The sequence below is a fragment of the Cetorhinus maximus genome, chromosome 16 (assembly GCF_964194155.1).
Source record: "Cetorhinus maximus chromosome 16, sCetMax3.hap1.1, whole genome shotgun sequence".
In the NCBI taxonomy this organism is placed as follows: domain Eukaryota; kingdom Metazoa; phylum Chordata; class Chondrichthyes; order Lamniformes; family Cetorhinidae; genus Cetorhinus; species Cetorhinus maximus.
This window is the reverse complement of record NC_135894.1, coordinates 98,168,320-98,193,646: the sequence shown is the minus strand read 5'-3', so window position 1 is coordinate 98,193,646 and position 25,327 is coordinate 98,168,320. Positions and strand designations below refer to the sequence as shown.

General features: G+C 46.6%; 1 protein-coding gene across 3 annotated transcripts in view; it reads right to left on the bottom strand.

The window, feature by feature from the left end:
* The window catches only part of LOC144691838 (SAM domain-containing protein SAMSN-1-like), a 103,859-nt gene that overhangs the window by 3,253 nt on the left and 75,279 nt on the right, over positions 1-25,327 (bottom strand). For 2 of the 3 annotated variants that reach the window (XM_078560380.1, XM_078560379.1), the window contains 6 exons: positions 18,517-18,597; positions 14,987-15,145; positions 11,627-11,753; positions 7,649-7,803; positions 6,186-6,392; positions 4,059-4,203 (listed from right to left, as the gene is read on the bottom strand). In XM_078560380.1, coding sequence (XP_078416506.1) covers positions 4,059-4,203; positions 6,186-6,392; positions 7,649-7,803; positions 11,627-11,753; positions 14,987-15,145; positions 18,517-18,597 — 874 coding nt within the window. The remainder of the gene's footprint in view (positions 1-4,058; positions 4,204-6,185; positions 6,393-7,648; positions 7,804-11,626; positions 11,754-14,986; positions 15,146-18,516; positions 18,598-25,327) is intronic. The other variant, XM_078560378.1, reaches the window with a different exon arrangement.

The following is a 25,327-nucleotide window of genomic DNA, read 5'->3' as shown; positions in this document are numbered from 1 at the left end:
CACCTTCTCGCCGTATCCCTCAATCCCATCTACCCACCTTCTTCGCATATCCCTCAGCCCCACCTATCCACCTTCTCCTCATATCCCTCGATCCCACCTACCCACCTTCTCCCCATATCCCTCAATCCCACCTACCCACCTTCTCCCCATATCCCTCAATCCCACCTATCCACCTTCTCCCCATATCCCTCGATCCCACCTACCCACCTTCTCCCCATATCCCTCGATCCCACCTACCCACCTTCTCCCCATATCCCTCGATCCCACCTACCCACCTTCTCCCCATATCCCTCAATCCCACCTACCCACCTTCTCCCCATATCCCTCAATCCCACCTACCCACATTCTCCCCATATCCCTCGATCCCACCTACCCACCTTCTCCCCATATCCCTCAGTCCTAACCTTCATTTAGGGAGGCTTCTGTTAGGGTGTCAGTGTCATCTCACCCAAAAGCCGACAGTGCAGCATTTCTTTCAGTCTTGCACTGAGAGTAATCAGCCTGGATTTTGTGCTCCAGTCTCTGGAGTAAACGTTACATTGGGGACGGAAATGTCATGTTTGCTGTGGCTTTGCATTCTCACTTCAGACACAGAAGGTTGTGACTCCTGAGACTTTGAACCCACAACTTTCTGCAACTGAAATGAGAACACTGTCCACTTAGCCACAGCAAACATGCCTTCCTCCCGTGCAGGTCCAACAGCTTTTGATAACGGACATAATCTGACAGTGACAAAAAGTTGTCAATTGGTTCATGCCAGTTATCAGTTTGTGGTGGAACTGTCTTTCTAATGTCCCGCGTAAGGGCACATTGCTTGTGATCGATCCATCTTGTGCCAACCAAAAGTCATGTTTAAAGTTTAGGAACTTTGATCTTGGTCTGCTACCTTAAGGCAACAAAACACCTGGGACTTCAGAAGACCAGCCCCTAGCAATCCCAGAGTTTATTGTGGGATCATTGCATCAACACCATGGGTTGATGGAACCCTGGCTAAGGGGTGAAGACACCGACACCCTAACAGAAGCCTCCCTAAATGAAGGTTAGGACTGAGGGACGGGATGGGGGTCACAGGGTGAGGATCGCCAGAGGTCGGGAGCAACTGGGGGGGGGTCAGGGCCAAAGGCAGGGGCTGGCTTTCAGCACTACCTCCCTTCCTGATGCCAGGTCCCTCGACGATTGGACGCAGAGTGCCTGACAACAAGGGACTACCCCCACCATACCCCACGACGACGAGGCCTCAGGCAAACCCAACAGGTGCGGCCTCTGGAGGGGAGGGAGAGCCTTGCAAAGCCCATTAAATCCCTGTGTCACCAAGAAATTCCTGTGCCCTTAGGGCTTATTGGTGTCAAGTGGCTCAGTATTGAAACAAATTAACATCCTGTTACTAGTGCGTGGGATACTTGCTGTGGGCCCATCCCGACTTCTCAACTCACTCACCCACCGAACCCGACACTGATTCACACACCGAACCCAGACACTGATTCACACACCGAACCCAGACACTGATTCACACACTGAACCCAGACACTGACTCACACACCGAACCCAGACACTGATTCACACACCGAACCCAGACACTGACTCACACACTGAACCCAGACACTGATTCACACACCGAACCCAGACACTGACTCACACACCGAACTCAGACACTGACTCACACACTGAACCCAGACACTGATTCACACACCGAACCCAGATACTGATTCACACACCGAATCCAGACACTGACTCACACACCGAACTCAGACACTGACTCACACACCGAACCCAGACACTGATTCACACACCGAACCCAGACACTGACTCACACACCGAACCCAGACACTGATTTACACACCGAACCCGACACTGATTCACACCCGAACCCAGACACTGATTCACACACCGAACCCAGACACTGACTCACACCCGAACCCAGACACTGATTCACACACCGAACCCGACACTGATTCACACCCGAACCCAGACACTGATTTACACACTGAATCCAGACACTGATTCACACACCGAACCCAGACACTGATTCACACACCGAACCCAGACACTGACTCACACACCGAACCCAGACACTGACTCACACACCGAACCCAGACACTGATTCACACACCGAATCCTGACACTGATTCACACACTGAACCCAGACACTGGCTCACACACTGAACCCAGACACTGACTCACACACAGAACCCAGACACTGATTCACACACCGAACCCAGACACTGATTCACACACCGAATCCAGACACTGATTCACACACCGAACCCAGACACTGATTCACACACCGAACCCAGACACTGACTCACACACCGAACCCAGACACTGATTCACACACTGAACCCAGTCACTGATTCACACACTGAACCCAGACACTGACTCACACACCGAACCCAGACACTGATTCACACACTGAACCCAGACACTGATTCACACACCGAATCCAGACACTGATTCACACACCGAATCCAGACACTGATTCACACACCGAACCCAGACACTGATTCACACACCGAACCCAGACAATGACTCACACACCGAACCCAGACAATGACTCACACACCGAAACCAACACTGACTCACACACTGAATCCAGACACTGATTCACACACCGAACCCAGACACTGATTCACACACCGAACCCAGACACTGACTCACACACCGAACCCAGACACTGACTCACATACCGAACCCAGACACTGATTCACACACCGAACCCAGACACTGACTCACACACCGAACCCAGACACTGACTCACACACCGAACCCAGACACTGATTCACACACCGAACCCAGACACTGACTCACACACCGAACCCGACACTGATTCACACACCGAACCCAGACACTGATTCACACACCGAACCCAGACACTGATTCACACACCGAACCCAGACACTGATTCACTCACCGAACCGAGACACTGACTCACACACCGAACCCTGACACTGATTCACACACCGAACCCAGACACTGACTCACACACCGAACCCAAACACTGATTCACACACTGAACCCTGTCACTGATTCACACACCGAACCCAGACACTGACTCACACACCGAACCCAGACACTGACTCACACACCGAACCCAGACACTGATTCACACACTGAATCCAGACACTGATTCACACACTGAACCCAGACACTGATTCACACACCGAACCCAGACACTGATTCACACACTGAACCCAGACACTGATTCACACACTGAACCCAGACACTGATTCACACACTGAACCCAGACACTGACTCACACACTGAACCCAGACACTGATTCACACACCGAACCCAGACACTGATTCACACACTGAACCCAGACACTGATTCACACACTGAACCCAGACACTGACTCACACACTGAACCCAGACACTGATTCACACACTGAACCCTGGCATTGATTCACACACTGATTTTTTTCCTCAGATTTCCTCTCTCAGAGGGTTATTAGCATTTGGAATTCTCTCCCCTGGAAAGCAGCAGAGGCTGCGTCATTGAATATAGTCAAGGCTGAGTGAGGTAGATTTTTGATTGACATGGGAGTCAAGGGTTATGGGAGCAGGTAGATCTCTGGAGCCGAGATCACAATTAGATCAGCCGTGATCTTTTCAAATGGCAGAGCAAGTTCGAGGGGCTGAATGGCCTACTCCTGCTCCTATTTCTTATGTTCTTTTGCTCTTTTATTTTGATTTTCCTCTTCTACCCATGATGAACTATCCGACCTCAACACCACCCGCACCATCCACCCCCTTCATGCTGTATCTCTCCCAATATCCACTAACCTCTAAATATATAGTATAGGAGCAAAGAATGGAAGATAAGAGAAATTTAGAAATACTAAAGGACATTTTGAGGCAAAAGGAATAGATGAGGATCCAGAATGAGAGAACGGATCTGGCAAACATCTTCAAGGACAGAGGAATATATGGTGAAATCCATCAATACCTGTAAGTTAAAGTGATGATAATGCTGCCGCAGGTGACATTATTACTTATTCACCTTCATGCAGAGAGACTGACAGAGGAACAGCATCAGGCAGAAGTACTGTTATTGCCCTTACCATCATAATCCTGTTGAGCGGCGGTCAGAAGCAACGCCCTCTGTTCTGCATCTGTGACATTAAGTTCGATGAGGTGACTCTCCTTGAGATCCTTGAGATCCTCCAGGCTCTGGTAGCCATTCAGAAGGAAGGTGGAATAAAGATCCTACATGGACCAAAAAATGGAAACCAGAACCATTACTACTGGAAAGGGAGAAGAAAGAGTGCAGTGCCTTTATTGTGACATTCCATAAAAGCTACCTCTTTGACCAAGTTATTGACCGTCTGGCCCTGATACATCTCCTTGGCCAGGATTTTATGGCCCAGCCACAGCATGTCTCCCCCTGTTGGATGCGGCGAGCCATTTAAATCTCCTTTCATTTCGGCGGGACTGTAATATCCCACTGGGCGGGAGGGGTGGTAAAATCCTGGCTCTTATGCGGCTTGGGGTCAAATTGTGTCTGATAAATGCTCCTGTGAAGTGTCTTGGGACATTTTGCTTCATTAAGGCGCTAAGTAAATGCAAATTATTTTGTTGTGATGTCATTCTGCTCTCCAAACATTTCAGAGTGATTTCAGCTATCCCACCTTCCTAGCGAGGTAACTCCCCCAATGAGCTAACACTGCGGTTCTGTCTCTGTGCCATTCTCCCTCCAATCACAGCCCTCGCTGTGGGGGTGTGATCGAATCCATCCTTTAGTATTTGAGTATATAGTTCCCTATTATAAAAACATGTCACCTGCTAATGTGCTTGTACGTGAAATATAGTAACTAGGATGGTCTGTAGTGAGTTAGCTTAGCTTAGTTGAAGAGATCATACCTATGGTACACAACAGAGGCAGTTCCAACTGGTAGAGGAGGCATGGCAGCAACATGTTTTGCGAAACATGTAAGATTCTTAGGAGGCTTGACAGGGTCGATGCTGAGAGGTTTCCCCCCCTTGTGGGAGAGTCCAGGACCAGAGGGCATAATCTCAGAGTAAGGGGTCGCCCGTTTAAAACAGAGATGAAGAGGGATTTCTTCTCTCTGTGAATTCTTTACCGCAGAGGACTGTAGAGGCTGGGTCGTTAAGTATATTCAAGGCGGAGATAGACAGATTTTTTAATCAGTAAGGGAATCGAGAGTTATGGGGAAAAGGCAGGAAAGTGGAATTGAGGATTATCAGATCAGCCATGATCTCATTGAATGGCGGAGCAGACTCGATGGGCTGAGTGGCTTACTTCTGCTCCTACATCTTATGGTCTTATGGGATATTGACATCGCTGACAATGCCAGCACTTATTGTCATCCTTAGCTGCCCTGGATACAATTTTGGAGACCAGTTAAATGTTCAACCAACGTGGAGTCACATATTGGAAAACTCGGCGGGGTGGGGTGGGGTGGGGGGGGATAAGGATAACAGGTTTCCTTTCCTAAAAGATGTTAATGACAACCCAACAGCTTTGTGGCCAAGTTATTAACTGACACCAACTTATTCATTCTGAGATTTATTAAAAGCTCGGTCCATATTCTCAAACAGCCACGGCAGGGTTTGAACTCGGTATTAGTCTAAGCCTGGCACGTTACTAATCCAGGAACGTAGCCAAGACTCTAGCGTAACTGCCAAAAAAACAGAGAGCAGCAAGTGTTGAGGGTCTGGAATGCACTGCCTGGGAGTGTGGTGGAGGTAGGCTCAATCTAGGCATTCAAGAGGGAATTGGAGCATCATCAGAAAAGGAAAAATGTGCAGGGTTATGGGGAAAAGCGGGGGAGTGGCCCTGGGTGAATTGCTCCAATGGAGAGCTGGCATCTCCTTCTGTGCTGTAACTATTCTGTGATCCTTTAAAAGGAGCTCAGTTGGAGGTAGCAACGCCATGTGAAATCGCTTTCAGTGCCTTGGGAATTGGGAAATAGCAACAGGGATTTAAAACCCAGATTATTATACTTAGTGAGAGCCCTACAAGAAAGTGCCCGTGTCCCTGTCAGCTAATGTCCCTTCACACCCCCATCCCCAATTTGATTCAAAAGATTTCCCAACACACGACACCTTCACTTGCAATTGAAGAATGAGCAAGGTGTCTGATGTCTTTGAGTGCCTGTGCAAGAGCCAATGTAATCTGGAGCGGAGAAGGAGGAGAGGGAACAAAGGGGGCATCGTATGGCACTAACCTGCAATTGGATTCGTTCCAACAGATCCTGTAAGGAATCAGGGACTGGCTGCTTGCTCCTCCTGTCTGTCCTTAGCTTCTTAGGTAGGGCTTTTTCATTGGGCAGGATATCCACGTAAATGAATTTGAAGTTTCCCACCTTGCTGTTTAGCATTCCTGTCCAGGTGCCCATGGTTGGCTTGTTAATTATATCGATGATGTCGCCGCACTGAAAGATGGTCCGAGATTGAGGTAAATTAACCTTTGCCCTTTGAACTCAAATGGCCTGACAGGACTGAGAAGGGTCGACTTTAACTCGAGGGAGTAAAATAGGTAGGAGGTGAATATTGCTCGGCAAGCAGGCACTTCCCCTCTCCTCTCCTCCCCTGTTCTCTACTCCCCAACCCATTCCTTCATCTAACTTCCCCCTTCCTCCCCCCCCCCTACTCCTTTCCTACCCTTCTCTCACCTCCCCCTCCCCTCCCCTTCCTCCTCTATTCTCCCCTCCCTTGACCTTCCTCTCCTACCCTCCTCTCACCTCCACCTCCCCTATTCTCCCTCCCCTCCCCTACAATCCCTACCCCTCCCCACCCCCTTCCTCCCCTACCCCTTTTTCATGTCCCCTGCCCCTTCTTCCCCTCACCTCCCTTCCTTCCCCTCTTCTCTCCTCTCCTTTCCTCCCCTCCTTGGTTGCAGCTTGTCAGTTGTGTTCTCGTGTAGAGACTGCATGGGGACATGGCAGGAGTGGGAGAGGCACTGGGAAAAAGAAAGAGGGCCCAAGATGGGTTTGTAACAGCCACCAAATTTTTGCATTGAACGCGTGTGTGCTCTGGTTGGCTCCACAATATAACTTAATTAACCATTTCCTAGTCTGTGTTCTGAGCAATCAGTGCTGAGGAAGTGGTCAGATCTGGGGAAATTTTCAGCCTATTTGCTATGCACTCAAGTTCCACCCCAGAGGCTTTGAGTCCAGGCTAAGACTCTAGGACGTGCTGCTAAGGGAGTGCGGCTCTGTCAGAGGTGCTGTTTTTCAGCAAAAGTAAAATGCTGCAGATATTAGAAATCTTAAAAACAGAAAATGCTGGAAATACCCAGCAGGTCAGGCAGCATCTGTAAATAGAGAAGCAGGGTTAATGTTTCAGGCCAAAGATTTGGCGGCTCTGATGATTGACCTGAACATTAAGTTTGTTTTTTGAGTCACATAGATTGAGGAATAAATATTGTCTGGGACACCAGGGAGAATACCCCCTTGCTCTTCTTCCAATTAGTGCTTTGGGATCTGTTTACATCCATTTGAGAGGGCAAATGGGGTTTCGGATTAATATCTTATTCAACAGGGAGCACCTTCGGTAGTGCAGCACTCTGTCAGTTCTGCATTTGGAGTGATATCCTGGATTTTGACTCTGGAGTTGGGTTTGAGCCCACAACATTCTGAATCAGGTGAGTCACATATGACCCAACCCAAATAAATCAGCATTATCTTACCTTGAGCTTGAGAGAGTCGGTATCATAGGGACTTGGAGTGAAGTCTGTATGAACCTTTGCTCGGCCACAGAATGGGCCTGAGTAGGGCACCTCCTCGTCCAGCCTAAGACTGTCACGGTTACTTGTTGCATCTGAGCCACTCACGATACCGCCTGCTTGAGAGATAAGAAAGCATCAGGACTGCTCAAGGCAGTTCAATCTACAAGTCTTCCCAAACCCTCCAGCACCGCTCCCTCATCAAGAGCATGTTTGAAACTCTCCACTGAACTGTGCCTTCAGTCCCACACCTCCTTTCCCTTTCAGCGTTATCCTCTCTCTTGTGCATCCTTCTTTGTGATCAAGCTACGTTTTATGTAAGTAGGCACTTGGAAACCCCACCTCTTGTGGCCTCTGGGCATCTCAAAGAAGTCTAGAGTCAATGTATGATCACTATTGCAATGTTGGAAACGTGGCATCCAAAAGGTGCACAGCAAGCTCACACAAACATCAATAAAATAAATAATCATGGGATCCTTTTGGGCTGTTGGTTTGGCTGACATTTACCTGGCCACCATGCAAGAAAGTGAGAAATCGCCATCGCAATGCAAAAATATAACATCTCACGTGACCCAAACCCTGAACTTTCAAGCAAAGGGAAAATGAAATAAATTCTAAGGTCTCTCTCTAACTTTAACAGTCAACATGGAGCCACTGATAAGAAAGTGTGGGTGGTTGTTTTTGTGACGCACAGGTAACCACATTGCCAGCTCAGGCAGCCTTTGCCTGAGGTTGCTTATCACCTGAATCTGCTGAAGCAGTTTATCACCAGCACACATCCTCACTAACTTCGGCCAAGGTAGCAGAAAAATGTTCATCATTTTTAACCCTTGGAATTCATACTATTCATAGAAACATGGGAATTAGGGGCAGGAGTAGGCCATTCGGCCCCTCGAGCCTGCTCCGTCATTCAATCAGATCATGGCTGACCTTCTACCGCAATGCCATCTTCTTGCACTATCCCCGTGTCCCTTGATGTGTTTAATCTAGAAATCTAACGATCTCTGTCTTGAACACATTCAATGACTGAGCCTCCACAGCCCTCTGGGGCAAAGAGTTACAAAGACCCTCCACCCTCTAAATGAAGAAATTCCACCTCATCTTAGTCCTATTCTGCAAGGCAGTTGAAAAATACAATAACCAGTGCATCCTAACAGGCCTGACTGTAAATTATACGCAAGGCCTCACCATTGTGTTTTCTCCAAGAGGTATCAGGTGAACGTGACTGAGGTTTTCACGGGGAACTGGTACTGATGGTAAGCCTGGAAAACTGTTCGCTTTGAGGAAGGGTTCAGGAGTTACAAACACAAACAGGGAAATTTGGAAGACTCTGAAGGTGGGAAAATGGCTGGGTCAGCATTTATTGTCCATCCCTAATTGTCCTTGAGAAGGTGGTGGTGAGCTGCCTTCTTGAACCGCTGCAGTCCATGTGGTGTAGGTACATCCACAGTGCTGTTAGGGAGGGAATTCCAGGATTTTGACCCAGCGACAGTGAAGGAACGGTGATATATTTCCAAGCCAGGATGGTGAATGACTTGGAGGAGAACTTCCAGGTGGTGGTGTTCCCATCTATCTGCTGCCCTTGTCTTTCTAGATGGTAGTGGTCGTGGGTTTGGAAGGTGCTGTCTAAGGAGACTTGGTGAATTCCTGTGGCGCATCTTGTAGGCGGGACACACTGCTGTTACTGTGCGTCGGTGGTGGAGGGAGTGAATGTTTGTGGACATGGTGCCAACCAAGTGGGCTGCTTTGTCCTGGAGGCTGTCAATCATCCCTCACAAAGGGATATTGAAACAGACAGAATCAATTGGGTTAAAGGGTAATTAGATATATCTGTATAGAGAAAAGGAATGTAGGGCTATGGGGAGAAGGTGGGTAGGTGAGACTGAGGGATATGGGGAGAAGGTGGGATTGAGGGATATAGGGAGAGGGTGGGGAGGTGGGATTGAGGGATATGGGGAGAAGGTGGTTAGGTGGGGTGAGGGACATGGGGAGAGGGTTGGTAGGTGGGATTGAATGATATGGGGAAAGGGTGAGTAGGTGGGATTGAAGGATATGTGGAGAAGGTGGGTGAGTGGGCTTAAGGGATATGGAGAGAAGGTAGATACATGGGCTTCGGGAATTTGGGGAAAAAGTGGTCCCACTCTATGAAAGAAAAGGTTTAGTCTGTTGAATCCAATGGGCTTTTTCTGTTTATGAAAATACTGACGTAGTGAAGGTCTTGGATGATAACATTGAAACCAACTACTTGAATGGGGAGGACCTGTTACATATTTGTGACTGTAACCATTCCGTTGCTGGATTCTATTTCTCAGAAAACTTTTCTAGGTGATTCCTCATTCCAAACATCCTCAAGAATTTTTATGTGAGCACTGATAAGCAGGTACTTACATCAAGGCACATACATAGTGCACCCAGGAACAGAAGTACCATCATTCATTGCCTGAGCCACTAGTTCTAATGTGTGCCTCTTTTTGACTTTGGCAAGAAGCAGAGTGACTCAACAGTGATTGGTCTTGTAAGATTTTACAGCAAACAACGTAATTAAACTGTAAATGAACATAGCAGAAATCTAACATGTATATTAACTAATTATAATAACTTTGCTAACCTGTTGTATAGTAGAAATTCAGGATCCTATGTTACGTTACTTATGGCTCATTGGATAGTATCCTCGCTTCTGTGTCAGAAGGAAGTTGGTTCAAGTTACACTGCAGAGCACATAACCTAGGCCTGACCTATTCCCAGTGCCAGTGCTGAGGGAGTGCTGCATTGTTGGAGGTATTGCCTTTGGGCTGAAACTTTAAACCAAGTCTGTACTCTCAGGTAGACATAAAAGAAGTGTGAAGGAGAGTAGAGAAGCTCTCCCTGGTGTCCTGGTCAATTGTTATCCCATAGTCAACATCACTAAAACAAGATGATCTGGTCATTACCTCTGTGGGAGCTTGCTGTGTCCAAATTTGCTGCCACATTTCTCCATTACAGCAGTGTCTACACTTCAAAAGTACTTCCCTGGATGTAAGACACTTTGGGACATCCTGAGGTCATGAAAGGGGGTATAGAATTGGAAGTCTTGCTTTTTATCATTTTTAATCAACCTTCTTATGCAATAATTCCTGTTGACTTTTCTCATTACCTGGAGAACCATCTATCTTAATTAATGCACATCAGAATCTCAGTCTGTCTGTCCAGGTCCTGGATAGCATAACAAAGGAAGGCTTTCATCCCCCAAAAGCAGTGGAGGCTGAGTCAATGTATTCATTCAAAGCTGAGTTCGACAGATTTTTGATAGACAAGGGAGTCAAGGGTTATGGGGGCAGATAGGAAAGTGGAACTGAGACCACAACCAATTCAGCCACGATCTTATTGAATGGTGGAGCAGGTTTGAAGGGCCAAATGGCCCTAATCCTGCTCCTAAATCCTAGGTTCGTATGATCCTAAATTAGCACTTCCTTGACTCAAAACTGAGTTCAACAGTTTCAGATCATAACTACCGTCCCCATTTATTTGGACAGCCATATTGGTAATGATTCTGCTTTTGTCATTCCCAGCTCCTCTGGGCCCACTTTTTATTTGTTGACTTGTCCCATTACCGCCCTCTTTTGCTTTGCCCTGTTATCCCTTTTGTCATTTAATCTCTCCTGTCTTTCACCCTATCACAGACCTTCCCCTTGGTTCTTTTCCTCCCTTTGCCCTTCCCCTGCCTCTATACTGGTTTAAAACCTGTCAGACAATTGTCTTCCAGTGACAGTGAATGGTCATTGACCTCAAACACTAACTCTGTTTCTCTCTCCATAGACACTAGCTCACCTATTGAGTATTTCCACAATTTCTGTTTGATTTCAGGTTTTCTCTCTTAGCAGTGTGGCAGTGCAGCTTCTAGCATTTGACCATTACAGGCCTACAATAGGCTACAGCCCCAAAAATGCACTTCATTTGACTTACTGGACGAGCTTTGGCCACTGTTCAGACTGTAAAGACTCTCCATAGACTCGCAAGTTTTCAGGGAACCTTCTTCTGCTTCATGCTCTCCCATAAGTTGACTTGTAGGATCTTCCATATTGGCCTCGCACTGAAAGACACAAGTTTTCTCTTAAAAAATCTTGAACAATCGCGACTGTCACTGATTCCCTCCCAGAGCCAATTAGATAACATAGGAACATAGGAACAGAAGTTGGCCATTTATTCCCTTGAGCCTATTCCACAACTCAATGGCTGATCTGCAATCTAAATCACCTTTACCCCATACCCTCAATATTTTTGTTTAACAAAAATCTATTGGTATCAGTTTTAAAATTAACAATTTGTCTAGCATCAATTACCATTTGCAGAAGAGAGTTCCAAACTTTTACTACCTTTGTGTGTAGAAGTACTTCTTAATTTCACTCCTGAAATGCCTGGCTCTAATTTTTAGGCAATGTCCCCTAGCCCTAGACTCGCCGGCCAGTTTCGCTCTACCTACCCTATCTGTTTCTCGTAATATTTTGAAAACTTCAATCCAACAAAGTCATGAAACTTGGGAGCTAACATATTCCACTGATTGCGACAACACTTGGTGTATCATTTAAGACAGACTAATATGGCTCCTCCATTGCTGTGTGGAGCTAGTTACCAGGCCATGGCCAGAAGGGGTAACCCTGGGGTGACTTTTGCCCTCGGTAGTATAATGAAACTGAAACATTGCATCAAATGCCCCTGGCTCACTCAACACTGTCCAACCTGGGACATTCCTTAGGTAAAAACAAAAAACTACTGCGGATGCTGGAAATCCAAAACAAAAACAGAATTACCTGGAAAAACTCAGCAGGTCTGGCAGCATCAGCAGAGAAGAAAAGAGTTGACGTTTCGAGTCCTCATGACCCTTCAACAGAACAGGTTCTGCTGAAGGGTCATGAGGACTCGAAACGTCAACTCTTTTCTTCTCCACCGATGCTGCCAGACCTGCTGAGTTTTTCCAGGTAATTCTGGGACATTCCTTGTCTGGTCTGGGTGGCTTGGCACTCCGGCACCTAGTGCAGCACCCATTGAGACACCAAGGTGGCGCCAAACAGATCTTTAAAAGGGCAGTGCCCTTTTAAATACTGTGTCCGTGCAATTTTACCCCCCTATACAAGATGGTCAGTGTTAAGCTGGCAGCACTATTTCCATATAACAATGATGCTTCTTCTTTGTTGTGACCTTTTGCACTGGTTGTCATCAACTCTACTCTGGCCTATAGCCAAAGTTAAACTACAGTCAGTGCTTAGTACAAACTGTACCGCATACTTGGAGGGAGTAAGCAGAGTATAACATAACATTTAAAAATAGTCATTTGGTAGTAAACAACTTGAGTATTGCTGAAAAAGGAGATATTTTTGTCGAAGTTTTTTACCTTGCACTCATCAGGACCATTCGCAAGAAATACCACTGTCAGGGAAAGTAACATATTTACACTGCGTGAGAAGAGAATGCTGATTGGTTGGAGAGTGGACTCTGATTGTTAGAGGCGTTGCTATGGAGAATGCACCAGTGGGTGGTGACCTACAGTTAACTGCCAAGCATTGTTTGAAATTTAAGCCAGGCAGCTTGACTCTGATTGGTCAAGACATTGCCCTGGGGAATGAACTAGCGAATGGCTGTCACTTGTTTTGTTCGGCTGAAACAGGCACAGGTTCATTCCCCAGGGCAATGGCTTGACCAATCAGAGTCAAGCTGCCTGGTTTAAATTTCAAACAATGTTTGGCAGTTAACTGTCAGTCACCATCCATTGGTGAATTCTCCATGGCAATGCCTCAACCACAGTCCACTTGCCAACCAATAAGCACTCTCTTCTCATACATGTATGAACATGTTACTCCCCCTGACATTGGTATTTTCTTGCAAATTGTCCAGATGAGCAGAAGACAAAAAGCTTTGACAAAAAATGTCTCTTTTTTTCAGCAAATCTCATAGAATTTACAGCTCAGAAGCAGGCCATTCAACCCTATTAGTTCAGGCCATATTGAAGCTCCACATGAGCCTCTTCCATCTAATGTCATCCAATATGAACAACGTCTCCTTCTATTCCTTTCTGTCATCAGCAGTCCATCAGCGGTCCCGATGACACAAAACAAAAAGCTTGGATAGCGTGTCTCTTTCTTCAGCAATGTTTCTGCCTCCCCCATATGTTTGTCTAACTTCCCCTTGAATGCAGCTATACCATTCGTCTCACCTATGCCCTATGGTCGTGAGTTCACATTCTCACCGCTCTCTGGGTAAAGACGTTTCTTCTGAATTCCCCATTGGATTTATTATTTGTGACTATCTTTCATTATGATCTCCCCTACAAGTGGAAACATCTTCTCTGCATTAATCCTATCAAACCTCTTCATGATTTTGAAGATCTCAATCAGGTCAACACCTCAGCCTCTCATCGTTATCTTTTTTAGTCAATCTATTATGATAAGTATCATGATGCGGTATCATTTCTGTACATCTTTTTTTAGCACATCCATTGCTATACCTATATCCTTTTTGTAACGTGGAGACTAGAACTGTGCACAATACAAGTGTGGTATAACCAATCTTTGATACAAGTTTAACACAGAATCAGAGTCAGAAGGGCTTTAACATATAAAACATAACTGCACATTAACAAGATGCTATTTAGTTATGTTTGTTCCTACATTCAGTGTACTGAAAAGAGAGAAAACTAATGAATAATTAGTCGTTTGGTAGTACAGAACTTGAGTATTGCTGAAAAAATACATTTTGTTGAAGCTTTTTGTCTTGCACTCATCAGGACATTCACAAGGATACTGATGTCAGGGGAAACAACAACTTAATACAGAATGACAAGACAGTGCTAATTGGTTGGCAAGTGGGTGCCATCAGTCACCATTAACTGGTGCGTTCTCCATGGTAACGCCTCTACCAATCAGTGTCCACTTGCCAACTAATCAACACCCACTTCTCATACAGTATAAAGCTGTTGTTTCTCCCGACATTGGTATTCTTTTGATTGTCCTGATCAGTGCAAGACAAAACGCTTCAACAAAATGTCCTTTCTCAGCAATACTCAAGTAATGAATAAGTGTGGTTGTCTCTGCCTATAATAAACAGAGTGCTCAAGGTGTTACAACAGGCAGCCTTCAACTTGGTGTTAAAGTGAATAGATAATGCTTGCTGCTATTTTTCCTAATAAAAGCAGCTGTCCCTTTTCAATGCTGCCGTGCTAATTGGTGGGAAATGCACTGTTGCTCATGAGTGATGTTATCGCCTTAGTTAGAAAACGGGTATGCCGGGACCAGGCCAGGACCAGCGCGGTCCAGTGACATTAAAACTCACCATCTCCTCCGACAGAGCTTTGATGTATTTGCGCGCCATCTTTTTCTTCATGGTTTTGGAAATGGCGCGCATGGTTTTCCCCAGCCCGCTCCCGTTCTGTCCGCACTTTGCTGGATGCTGCTCCCCGGCGGCTTCAGCCCCTTGCTCAGCTTCTCCAGTCTACCAGAGCAAAAGAAACCCCTCGTCACTCAGCTTGCAAAACCACCTTCAGGTTTCATCCTCACAGGTAACATGTTTTTTTTTAAATTAAAAAAAGTTCAAGTCACCTCTTTAACCGCCGTTTTCACGCAGAAAGGAATTTCACTGCAAAACGCTAATGGAAGAGCGTGCATTTTTATAGCGCCTGTAACAACCTTAGGAAGTCCCAAAACACATCACAGCCCACGAGGTAAATTTGAAGTGTAGTCACTGTTGAAACGTAGGAAGCCCGGAAGCCAATTTGCATACGCAAGGGTTTTAAGGAGCATCTCAAAGGAGGAAAGGTAGGGAGATGGAGAGATTCTTTTACCATGAATCTTTAATCCCTGGAGACTCGAGGATAATCCCGGAGGGTTGGCTACCCTCATTTTATTTTCCCCCTTTTTCCTTTTCACCCTCACTGAGGTACAGGCTACCGGATACTTGGTAGCAAACCACCAAGTGAATATTTTGCACACATCGGACCAAGCGGTCAGTGTCTACAGGCTGTCCAACTGCAGGAGGCATCACTGCCAAACCTGATGAGTTTCTCACTCCCAACATTCATCAGTCAACTTCAGGTACGTAGTTAGATTGGAGAAGTTAGGGTTGCTTTCCTTGGAGAAGAGAAGACTGGAAGGAGATTCGATTTAAAATCACGAGGGGTGTGGACAGAGCGGATAGGGAAAAAACTGTTCCCATTGGTGGAAGGGTCAGGTACCAGAGGACACAGATTTAAGGCAATTGGCAAAAGAAGCAATGGCAACATGAGGCAAAGCTTTTCACGCAGAAATGCAGTGATTCAAGAAAGTGGCTCACCACCACCTTCTCAAGGGCAATTAGGGATGGGCAATAAATGCTGGCCTAGCCAGCGATGTCCACATCCCTTGAAAGAACTCTAAAAAAGCAAGTGGTTAGGATCTGGAATGCACCGCCTGAGAGTGTGATGGGGGCAGGTTTAATCAAGGCATTCAAGGGGGAACTGAGTTAATATCTGAAAAGGACGACTGTGCAGGGTTACAGGGAAAAGGCTGGGGAGCGGCATTAGGTGAATTTCTCCGTTGGAGAGCCAGCACAGGCACAACAGGCTGAATGGCCTCCTTCTGTGTTGTAGCTATTCTGTGACCTGTGATTCCGAGGTCACACTGGGTGCTGATTGGGAGCCGCTGATCTTCATCCCCCCTCACTAGGGCTGCATCTTCAGCGGGCAACCATGCTGACAAAGGGTCTCCACCATTGTGCAGCATCTCGTCCGCCTGTCACCAGGTGGTGCTCTCACTGCAGCGTAACTGGGCCCAGAGCCACGAGTAACTCCTCCTCCCCCCACCAGTCCAGGCTGACGGGGTCACATTTGCTCTGTGGGGTTACAGATATGTCCCTCCTGACATAGGAGGCCTTTCTGGAAGATTCTTAACAATGAACAGTCATTGACAATCAATGCTTTCAAAAGGAAACTGGGGGCATTGAGGGAAATAAACTTTCAGGGTTACAGTGATATAAAGCGGAGGTAGGTATGAGACTAATTGGATTGCTCTCCAGAGAGCTGGCATGGGCGCAATGGAACGAATAGCCTCCTTCTGCACCATAATGACCCTATGACTCTCGCTGACCTATGTATGCTGTAATGATGGTCTCTGTTCTATAGTAGCTGTGGCTTAGTGTGTAACATGCTCACCTTTTCAGTCAAGAGGTTGTGGGTTCAGAATATTCATTCCCGAGGTTAAGGAGAACATATATTTGAGGCTGACACTCCCAGTGCAGCACTGAGGGAGTGCTGCAATGTCAGGGGTGCACCTTTTGGATGAGACATTAAATTGGTCCATCTGCCCCCTCAAGTGAATGCAAAAGATCCCGTGGCGTAATTTGAAGAGGGATAGCGGATTTCTCCCTAGTGTCAAAGGGCCAATATTTATTCCTCGACCAACATCATTTAAACATTATTATTTGGTCATGTTCTTGTTGCTGGCTGTGGGAACTTGCTGTGCACAAATTGGCTACTGTATTTCCTTAAATGACAACAGTGACTACACTGTCACAAATGAAAGAGAAAAAGGATAACTTTCATTGGCTGAAAAGCACTTTGGGATGGTCTGAGTGCTGCCCGAAGCAAGGTAGACAAACAAACCTCGAAGCAATGAGCGGAGTGCAGCTCACCAGTTGCATGTCATTCATGTCCAGTTGTGAAACACATTGGCGTGCAATTGCACCGATGTGTCCGGATGATCCAGAGTAGGGGGATGTTTCCAGCGAGCAAGGCTTATAATGAGATGCTAAAGTATTGAAATTAGGTTCCCGATGTGTGGAAACAGGAAATGCTGGGTGGTGCAGACGATTGCAAACTGGTTTCATGACGGCGTGAAACCGATTTTTGGCCTTCTCACTATATTGTTCCCCTTCCCACCCCCACCATGATGCCCAATGCTAACGGGGCCAGAAAATTCTGGCCACATCCTCACACATAGGGACACGTATGCACACACACACAAATACACACACACACACAGACACACACATACATACACACACACACACACACATACAAACACACACACACAGACACACACACATAGACACACATTCACATGCACACACACATACATATGCACACACACATTCACGCACACACACATGCAAATACACACACATGCAAATACACACACATGCAAATACATACACATTCATATGGACAGACACTGAAACATACACATACACACACACAAACACTCACACACAGACACACACACATACACACAGGCACATACGCACAGGCATACACATAGACACATATACACATACCCACACAAACACACTCTCTCACACACACATGCACACACATTCAAACACTAACACACACACACATTCACACGCACGCACAAACAGACACACATGCACGCAGACACACACAAACACACACGCACACACGCAAATGCACACACACACATAAACACACATGGCCAGAGAGAAACAATGGAGAAAAGTGAGATGAACATGGAGTGAAACAAGTGCATAGGGAGACGGTGGGAGAGAGATGTTCATACGCAGGGGTTAGGCAGCGAGCGGGAAAGAAGCAGGCAGAGGCAAAGAGACAGACAGAGTCAGGAAGAGCAAGAGATAGAAAGAAAGGTAAGGACAGCATGGAGGAACATGGGACTTGAACAAGGTTCCAGCCACGGAGTGAGCAACACACGGTGTGAAATACATACACACAGACAGGGAAAGTAAGAGAGATGCAGTGTATATTTGAAGGATAGGTCAGCTATTGAGCATTAGACAGTGTTCTCCAGCCTGAGAGGTTGCAGAGAGGTGGCTCCATTCACACTCTTTGAGCTTGACCTGAAAGCGGGAACACCTACACTGTTGTCAGCTTTCTCCTCCGGCTTTGGCGTGTGTGGATGATGTCGAAATCGGTCGAAGCTCCCGAAACTGCTGGTGCGCTGTAAGAGAGACAAGAGAAACAGCACTGTTTAGTCACAGCCCCATCGACACTTGGGTAAAACTGGGACTTTCACAGTTTGAGAGCAGCCAGTTCTTATTGTGCTCCCAAACTTGATTCTGTTATGGCCATTTTTTGCTGCAAACAATTCTCTCCCCTCCTCACAAGAAGGTGCTGCCTCACACAGTGGAACAGCTCCACAGTCACTGGTCACTGCCTGATGACTTAGCCTTGCTTTTCATATCTTCAGTTTACATTACAATAGTGGCTACCCTGGAAACAACTTCATTGAGCTATTGATCACTTTGAGATGCCCTGAAGCCTTCAATGGGGCTATAAAAATGTGTTTCTTCTTTCTTTCCCAATCGGTGAGTGTCATCGTGATATTCCACCACAGAAGGCCTCAAACTTAACCATGACATTTGGATGAGATGTGAAACTGAGTCCCCGTCTGCCCACTCAGGGGCAAGTCAAAGATCCCATGGCATGATTGGAAGAAAGGCAGAGGTGGTCGCCCCAATGTCCTGTCCCATCAAACATTCCCAGGACAGGTACAGCACGTGGTTAGATACAGAGTGAAGCTCCCTCTACACTGTCCCCATCAAACACTCCCAGGACAGGTACAACACAGGGTTAGATACAGAGTAAAACCCCCTCTACACTGTCCCCATCAAACACTCCCAGGGCAGGTACAGCACGGGGTTAGATACAGAGTAAAGCTCCCTCAACATTGTCCCATCAAACACTCCCAGGAAAGGTACAGCACAGGGTTAGACACAGAGTAAAACTCCCACTACACTGTCCCCATCAAACACTCTCAGGACAGGTATAGCACAGGGTTAGGCACAGAATAAAACCCCCTCTACACTGTCCCCATCAAACACTCCCAGGGCAGGTACAGCACAGGGTTAAATACAGGGTAAAGCTCCCTCTACACTGTCCCCATCAAACACTCCCAGGGCAGGTACAGCACAGGGTTAAATACAGAGTAAAGCTCCCTCTACACTGTCCCCATCAAACACTCCCAGGGCAGGTACAGCACAGGGTTAAATACAGAGTAAAGCTCCCTCTACACTGTTCCCATCAAACACTCCCAGCGCAGGTACAGCACGGGGTTAGACACAGAATAAAACCCCCTCTACACTGTCCCCATCAAACACTCCCAGGGCAGGTACAGCACGGGGTTAGATACAGAGTAAAGCTCCCTCAACATTGTCCCATCAAACACTCCCAGGAAAGGTACAGCACGGGGTTAGATACAGAGTAAAGCTCCCTCTACACTGTCCCATTAAACACTCCCAGGAAAGGTACAGCACGGGGTTAGACACAGAGTAAAACTCCCTCTACACTGTCCCCATCAAACACTCTCAGGACAGGTATAGCACAGGGTTAGGCACAGAATAAAACCCCCTCTACACTGTCCCCATCAAACACTCCCAGGGCAGGTACAGCACAGGGTTAAATACAGAGTAAAGCTCCCTCTACACTGTCCCCATCAAACACTCCCAGGGCAGGTACAGCACGGGGTTAGACACAGAATAAAACCCCCTCTACACTGTCCCCATCAAACACTCCCAGGGCAGGTACAGCACGGGGTTAGATACAGAGTAAAGCTCCCTCTACATTGTCCCATCAAACACTCCCAGGGAAGGTACAGCACGGGGTTAGACACAGAGTAAAACTCCCTCTACACTGCCCCATCAAACACTCCCAGGAAAGGTACAGCACGGGGTTAGGCACAGAATAAAACCCCCTCTACACTGTCCCCATCAAACACTCCCAGGACAGGTACAGCACAGGGTTAGGCACAGAGTAAAGCTCCCTCTACACTGTCCCCATCAAACACTCCCAGGGCAGGTACAGCACAGGGTTAAATACAGAGTAAAGCTCCCTCTACACTGTCCCCATCAAACACTCCCAGGGCAGGTACAGCACAGGGTTAAATACAGAGTAAAGCTTCCACTACACCGTCCACATCAAACACTCCCAGGGCAGGTACAGCATGGGGTTAGATACAGAGTAAAGCTCCCTCTACACTGTCCCCATCAAACACTCCCAGGGCAGGTACAGCACAGGGTTAAATACAGAGTAAAGCTCCCTCTACACCGTCCACATCAAACACTCCCAGGGCAGGCCTTGCACTTTATCTAAAGTGGCAAGTTGAGAAATATTAAAGTTGTGTTGCTAACGTCCTTTGCAATGACCTAAAAAATACAGAAAGTGAGTTTCCTGTCTGTTGATTGTAGATTGTATGCTGCTGCTCCTCATAGGATGGGGTGTGTTGTTTTTATCTATGTTTGATGTGCGAAGATGAAAAGATATCACAGCTTCAATGAACCTTTTCTGAAGAAAGAGGCTGGTTGACTATTTAAATCCTCAGCAGACACTACACAATCCCAGAAAGAGAAGAAACTTGATTCTGCCCAAATCTAGGTTATGTTGGTAAATACCATGAAGGTGTTTCCGATGACTAGGCTAGCGGACAATCATCTGCCTTGCCTGAGTGCCAATCAGAGAGGTTTGGGCAGGGTGAGGATTGGGTTTAGAGGTTTGGACAGGGTGGGTGTTGGGTTTAGAGATTTGGGCAGGGCGGGGGTTGAGTTTAGAGGATGGGACTGGGTGCAGGTTGAGTATAGAGGGTTGGACAGGGTGAGGGTTGGGTATAGAGGTTTGGACAGAGTGGGGGTTGAGTTTAGAGGATGGGACTGGGTGCAGGTTGAGTATAGAGGGTTGGACAGGGTGGGTGTTGGTTTAGAGGTTTGGACAGGGTGAGGATTGGGTTTAGAGGTTTGGGCGGGGTGGGGATTGTGTTTAGAGGTTTGGACAGGGTGGGGGTTGTGTTTAGAAACATGGCCCATAATCCAAGCTGACACTCCCAGTGCAGTACTGAGGGAGTACTGCAACGTCGGAGGTTCAGTACTAGAAGCACAGAAAATAGAAGCAGGTCATTCAGCCCTTTGAGCCACTAAGTATGATCATGGCTGATCCTCGATCTCAATGCCATACTCCCACTCTCTCCTGTACCCCTTGATGCCTTTGAAGTCGAGAAATCTATCTTTTTTTATTCATCCATGAGACGTGGGTGTCTCTGGCCAACATTTATTGCCCTTGTTCAGGGGACATTTAAAAGTCAACCACATTGTCTGGAGTCACATGTGGGGCAGCAGATTTCCTTCCCTAGAGGGACATTTGTAAAAACCCATCTGGTTCACTACAATTGATTCATGGTCATTATTAGACTTTTAATTTCAGATTCTTTTTATTGAAGTCAAATTCCACCATTTACGATGGCGGGATTTGAACCCAAGTGCCTAGAGCAATACCCTGGGTCTCTGGATTATTAGTCCTTTCTTAGGCAAGGAGACCAAAACTACACACAATACTCCAGGATGGTCTCACCAAGGCCCTGTACAGCTGCAGTAAGACATCCTTGCTCCTGTACTCAAGTCCTCTCGCAATGAAGGCCAACATACCATTTGCCTTCTTAATGGCTTGCCGCACCTGCACGATTGCTTTCACTGAGGGAGTGCTGCACTGCCAGAGGGTCAGTACAGAGAGAGTGTTGTACTGTCGGAAGGCACTGTATTTCAAGTGAGACGCTAAGCCAAGAACCCAACTGCCCCTCTCAGGTGCATGTAAAAAAATCCCAAGCCACAAAGAGGAGCATGAGAGCTCTCCAATATTTATCCCTCAGCCCACATCACTCAAACTGTTTAATTTTTTAATTGGTAGTTTGTGATGCGCAAATTTCCTGCCACATTTCCTACATTACAACAATGGCAACATTTCAAAAGTACTTAATTGACTGCAACATTTGGGGAGGAGGTAGCATAGTGGTATTGTCACTGGAACAATAATCCAGAAACCGAGGGTAATGTTCTGGGGGCCTGCATTCGAACCCCACCATGGTGATGGGATGTGGTGTGTTATGGCACTGCTGATGGTAAATGCTGAGCTGCTCAAATCCCAGAAAGAAACTTGAAATAGCTGTTTTGCAATTGTATAAATTTCATGATGCTGCCTTAAATTCAGTAAATTCAAATAAGACCACTGTGACTTATAGGTTTCTTACAAAACTAAATTAAACCTTTATTAATAGAAGAAATGCTCTTAAGCACACACATAGATCTACAAATTACTACTATGATCATTTCTAAAACCCCTAATTAACCTAAATCCCAGTTACAATTTCATTAAGGCAACAGTAAGACGCATAGACTTTAAAAGACCCAGGCAAATAAACACGATACCCTGAACAATCCAATTCAAAGTGATTTTTCTTAACTTCAGTTCTTTGTAAACAGCAGCTTGAGGCATAAGTGCTGAAGGCTTTTCACACTTATTAGATCTTAGAATGTCTTCCCCTGCACACAGCCTTCTCTCCTTTATCCATATTTTCCCCTTTGAATGCAAATTCCCATTGTTTCACCATGGCCTAAATTTTTCAGGCTGTGGGCGGGCTTGGCGGGAGTGGGCGGAGTCAGTCGCGGAGCCGCACAGCGTAATACGCAGGCCATAGCACTCAGCACTACCTGTGCAGGCGGGGGGAGGAGGGGGAGTTGGGGCGAAAGAGCGCTTCGACCTTGAATGGATATTGAAATAATTAAATAAATGGTTCAAAAATTTATTTAAACGTGTCCCCTCATGTGACTGTGTCATGGGACATGTTTTTATATTAAGGTAAACTTTTTTATTTATTTAATAAAAACTTTAGGAAACCTCATCCCGCTCATGAATGAGGTTTCCTAAAAAACACGAAGGCGGCTTGGCATTTTTGCCTGTTCGCCAACCTTAAAGTTGGACGGGCAGTGCTAGCAATTAGATCAATTACTTCCTTAATGGCCTTAGTGGGCTATTTACATATTGGCGGGCGCGCAGCCGACTCTGGCGCGTGCCCGCCGAACAAAATATCGCGGGGCTGCGCTATGATGTTGGGACGCATGCCCGACGTCATTGTGCATCATTTTACACGTAGGCAATTTGGGCTCACCCCCGCACACTGACTGAAAAATCCTGCCCTATGTCTTTGAACTTTACCTTTCTAAAAATAAAAATCTCTCATAGTACCAATTTTACCAGTAATCTTTGGGAAAAATAAACACACTTTTTCTTAACTTCTCCTGGCTAGGTGTAATATTTCACCCCCTCTTTTGAATTCAAGCTAGTCTGGTTTATTTAAAAATGCAAATGGTCCCTTTCCACCTATGTTTATCTACTTAACGTTTCAAACCTAGCTTATCTTTTGATCAAAGCCTTCAGACCAACTGCCTTTAATTCACACACACACACACACACACACAGGCATAGGCCAGGGTTTTCAGCTCGGCATGTGGGTGCGCGCCCGACACGCACGATCGTGAAATAGCGCACAATGACGTTGGGCGAGCGTCCCGACATCATCACGCACTCACGCAATATTTCGGTCAGTGGGTGCGCGCGAGAGTCGGCCACGCACCCACCGACAATTAAGAGGGCTGTTAAGCCCATTAATTAAATACAATTTTTCCCTGCCCGTCCAACCTTACGGTTGCCGGTGGGGCAAATAAGCCAAGCGGCCTTTGGGCTTTTGAGGAAACCTCATCCGCGGGCGGATTAAGGTTTCCGATGTTAATTAAAAATGAAATAGAAATTTTTAGAGCTCATTTTCAACCTGACCCTGCTCATGTGTCAGAATCACATGAGGGGACATGTTTTCCTTTTTTTTTGGAAAACTTTATTTTTAATGTGAAAAATCTTCAGCTCCCTGAGGCGGCTCTGTGCCTTCGGGGAGCTCTCGCTGAGTGCACCCGCCCGCATGCGCATACTCCCACGCTCGCACCCCTCCCCTCCCAACATCCCGGCAGCGCTGAGGTTATCAGCTCGCGTTTCACACTGGCTGGCTGTTAATTGGCCAGCCAGCATGAAATCACAGTCTGGGGCCCAGTTGCAGATACAAACCGCTATTACGCTACTTTACAATAAATTCCTGTAACATTATGCAACTTATTATATCTTCCTGACAGGTAGAATTTGAATTTTTAAAAAATCTGTAATTAAAATTTGTAATTGAGATGACCACGAAAACATTGTATATTCTCATAAAAACCTATTTGGTTCATTAATGTCCTTTAGGGAAGGAAGTCTGCTGTACCTACCTGGTCTGGCCTACATGTGACTCCAGACCCACAGCAATGTGGTTGACTCTTAAATGTCCTCTGAAGTGGCCGAGCAAGCCACTCAGCTGAATCAAGCTACTGTAGATCCAATAAAAAGGAATGGAACTGGACAGACCACCCAGCATCTGGAAACGACATGGGCAAACTCAGCCCTGTCCACTTTGCAAAGTCCTCCTTACTAACATCTGGGGGCTTGCGCAAATTTGGGAGAGCTGCCCCACAGACTAGTCAAGTAACAGCCTGACATAGTCATCCTCATGGAATCATACCTGACAGACAATGTCCCAGACTCCACCATAACCATCCCTGGATATGTCCTGTCCCACCGGCAGGACAGACCCAGCAGAGGTGGCGGCACAGTGGTATACAGTCAGGAGGGAGTTGCCCTTGGAGTCCTCAACATCGACTCCGGACTTCATGAAGTCTCATGGAATCAGGTCAAACATGGACAAGGAAATCTCCTGCTGATTACCCTGTACCTCCCTCCCTCAGCTGATCAATCAGTGCTCCTCCATGTTGAACAGCACTTGGAGGAAGCACAGATGGTGGCAAGGGTGCAGATGTACTCTGGGTGGG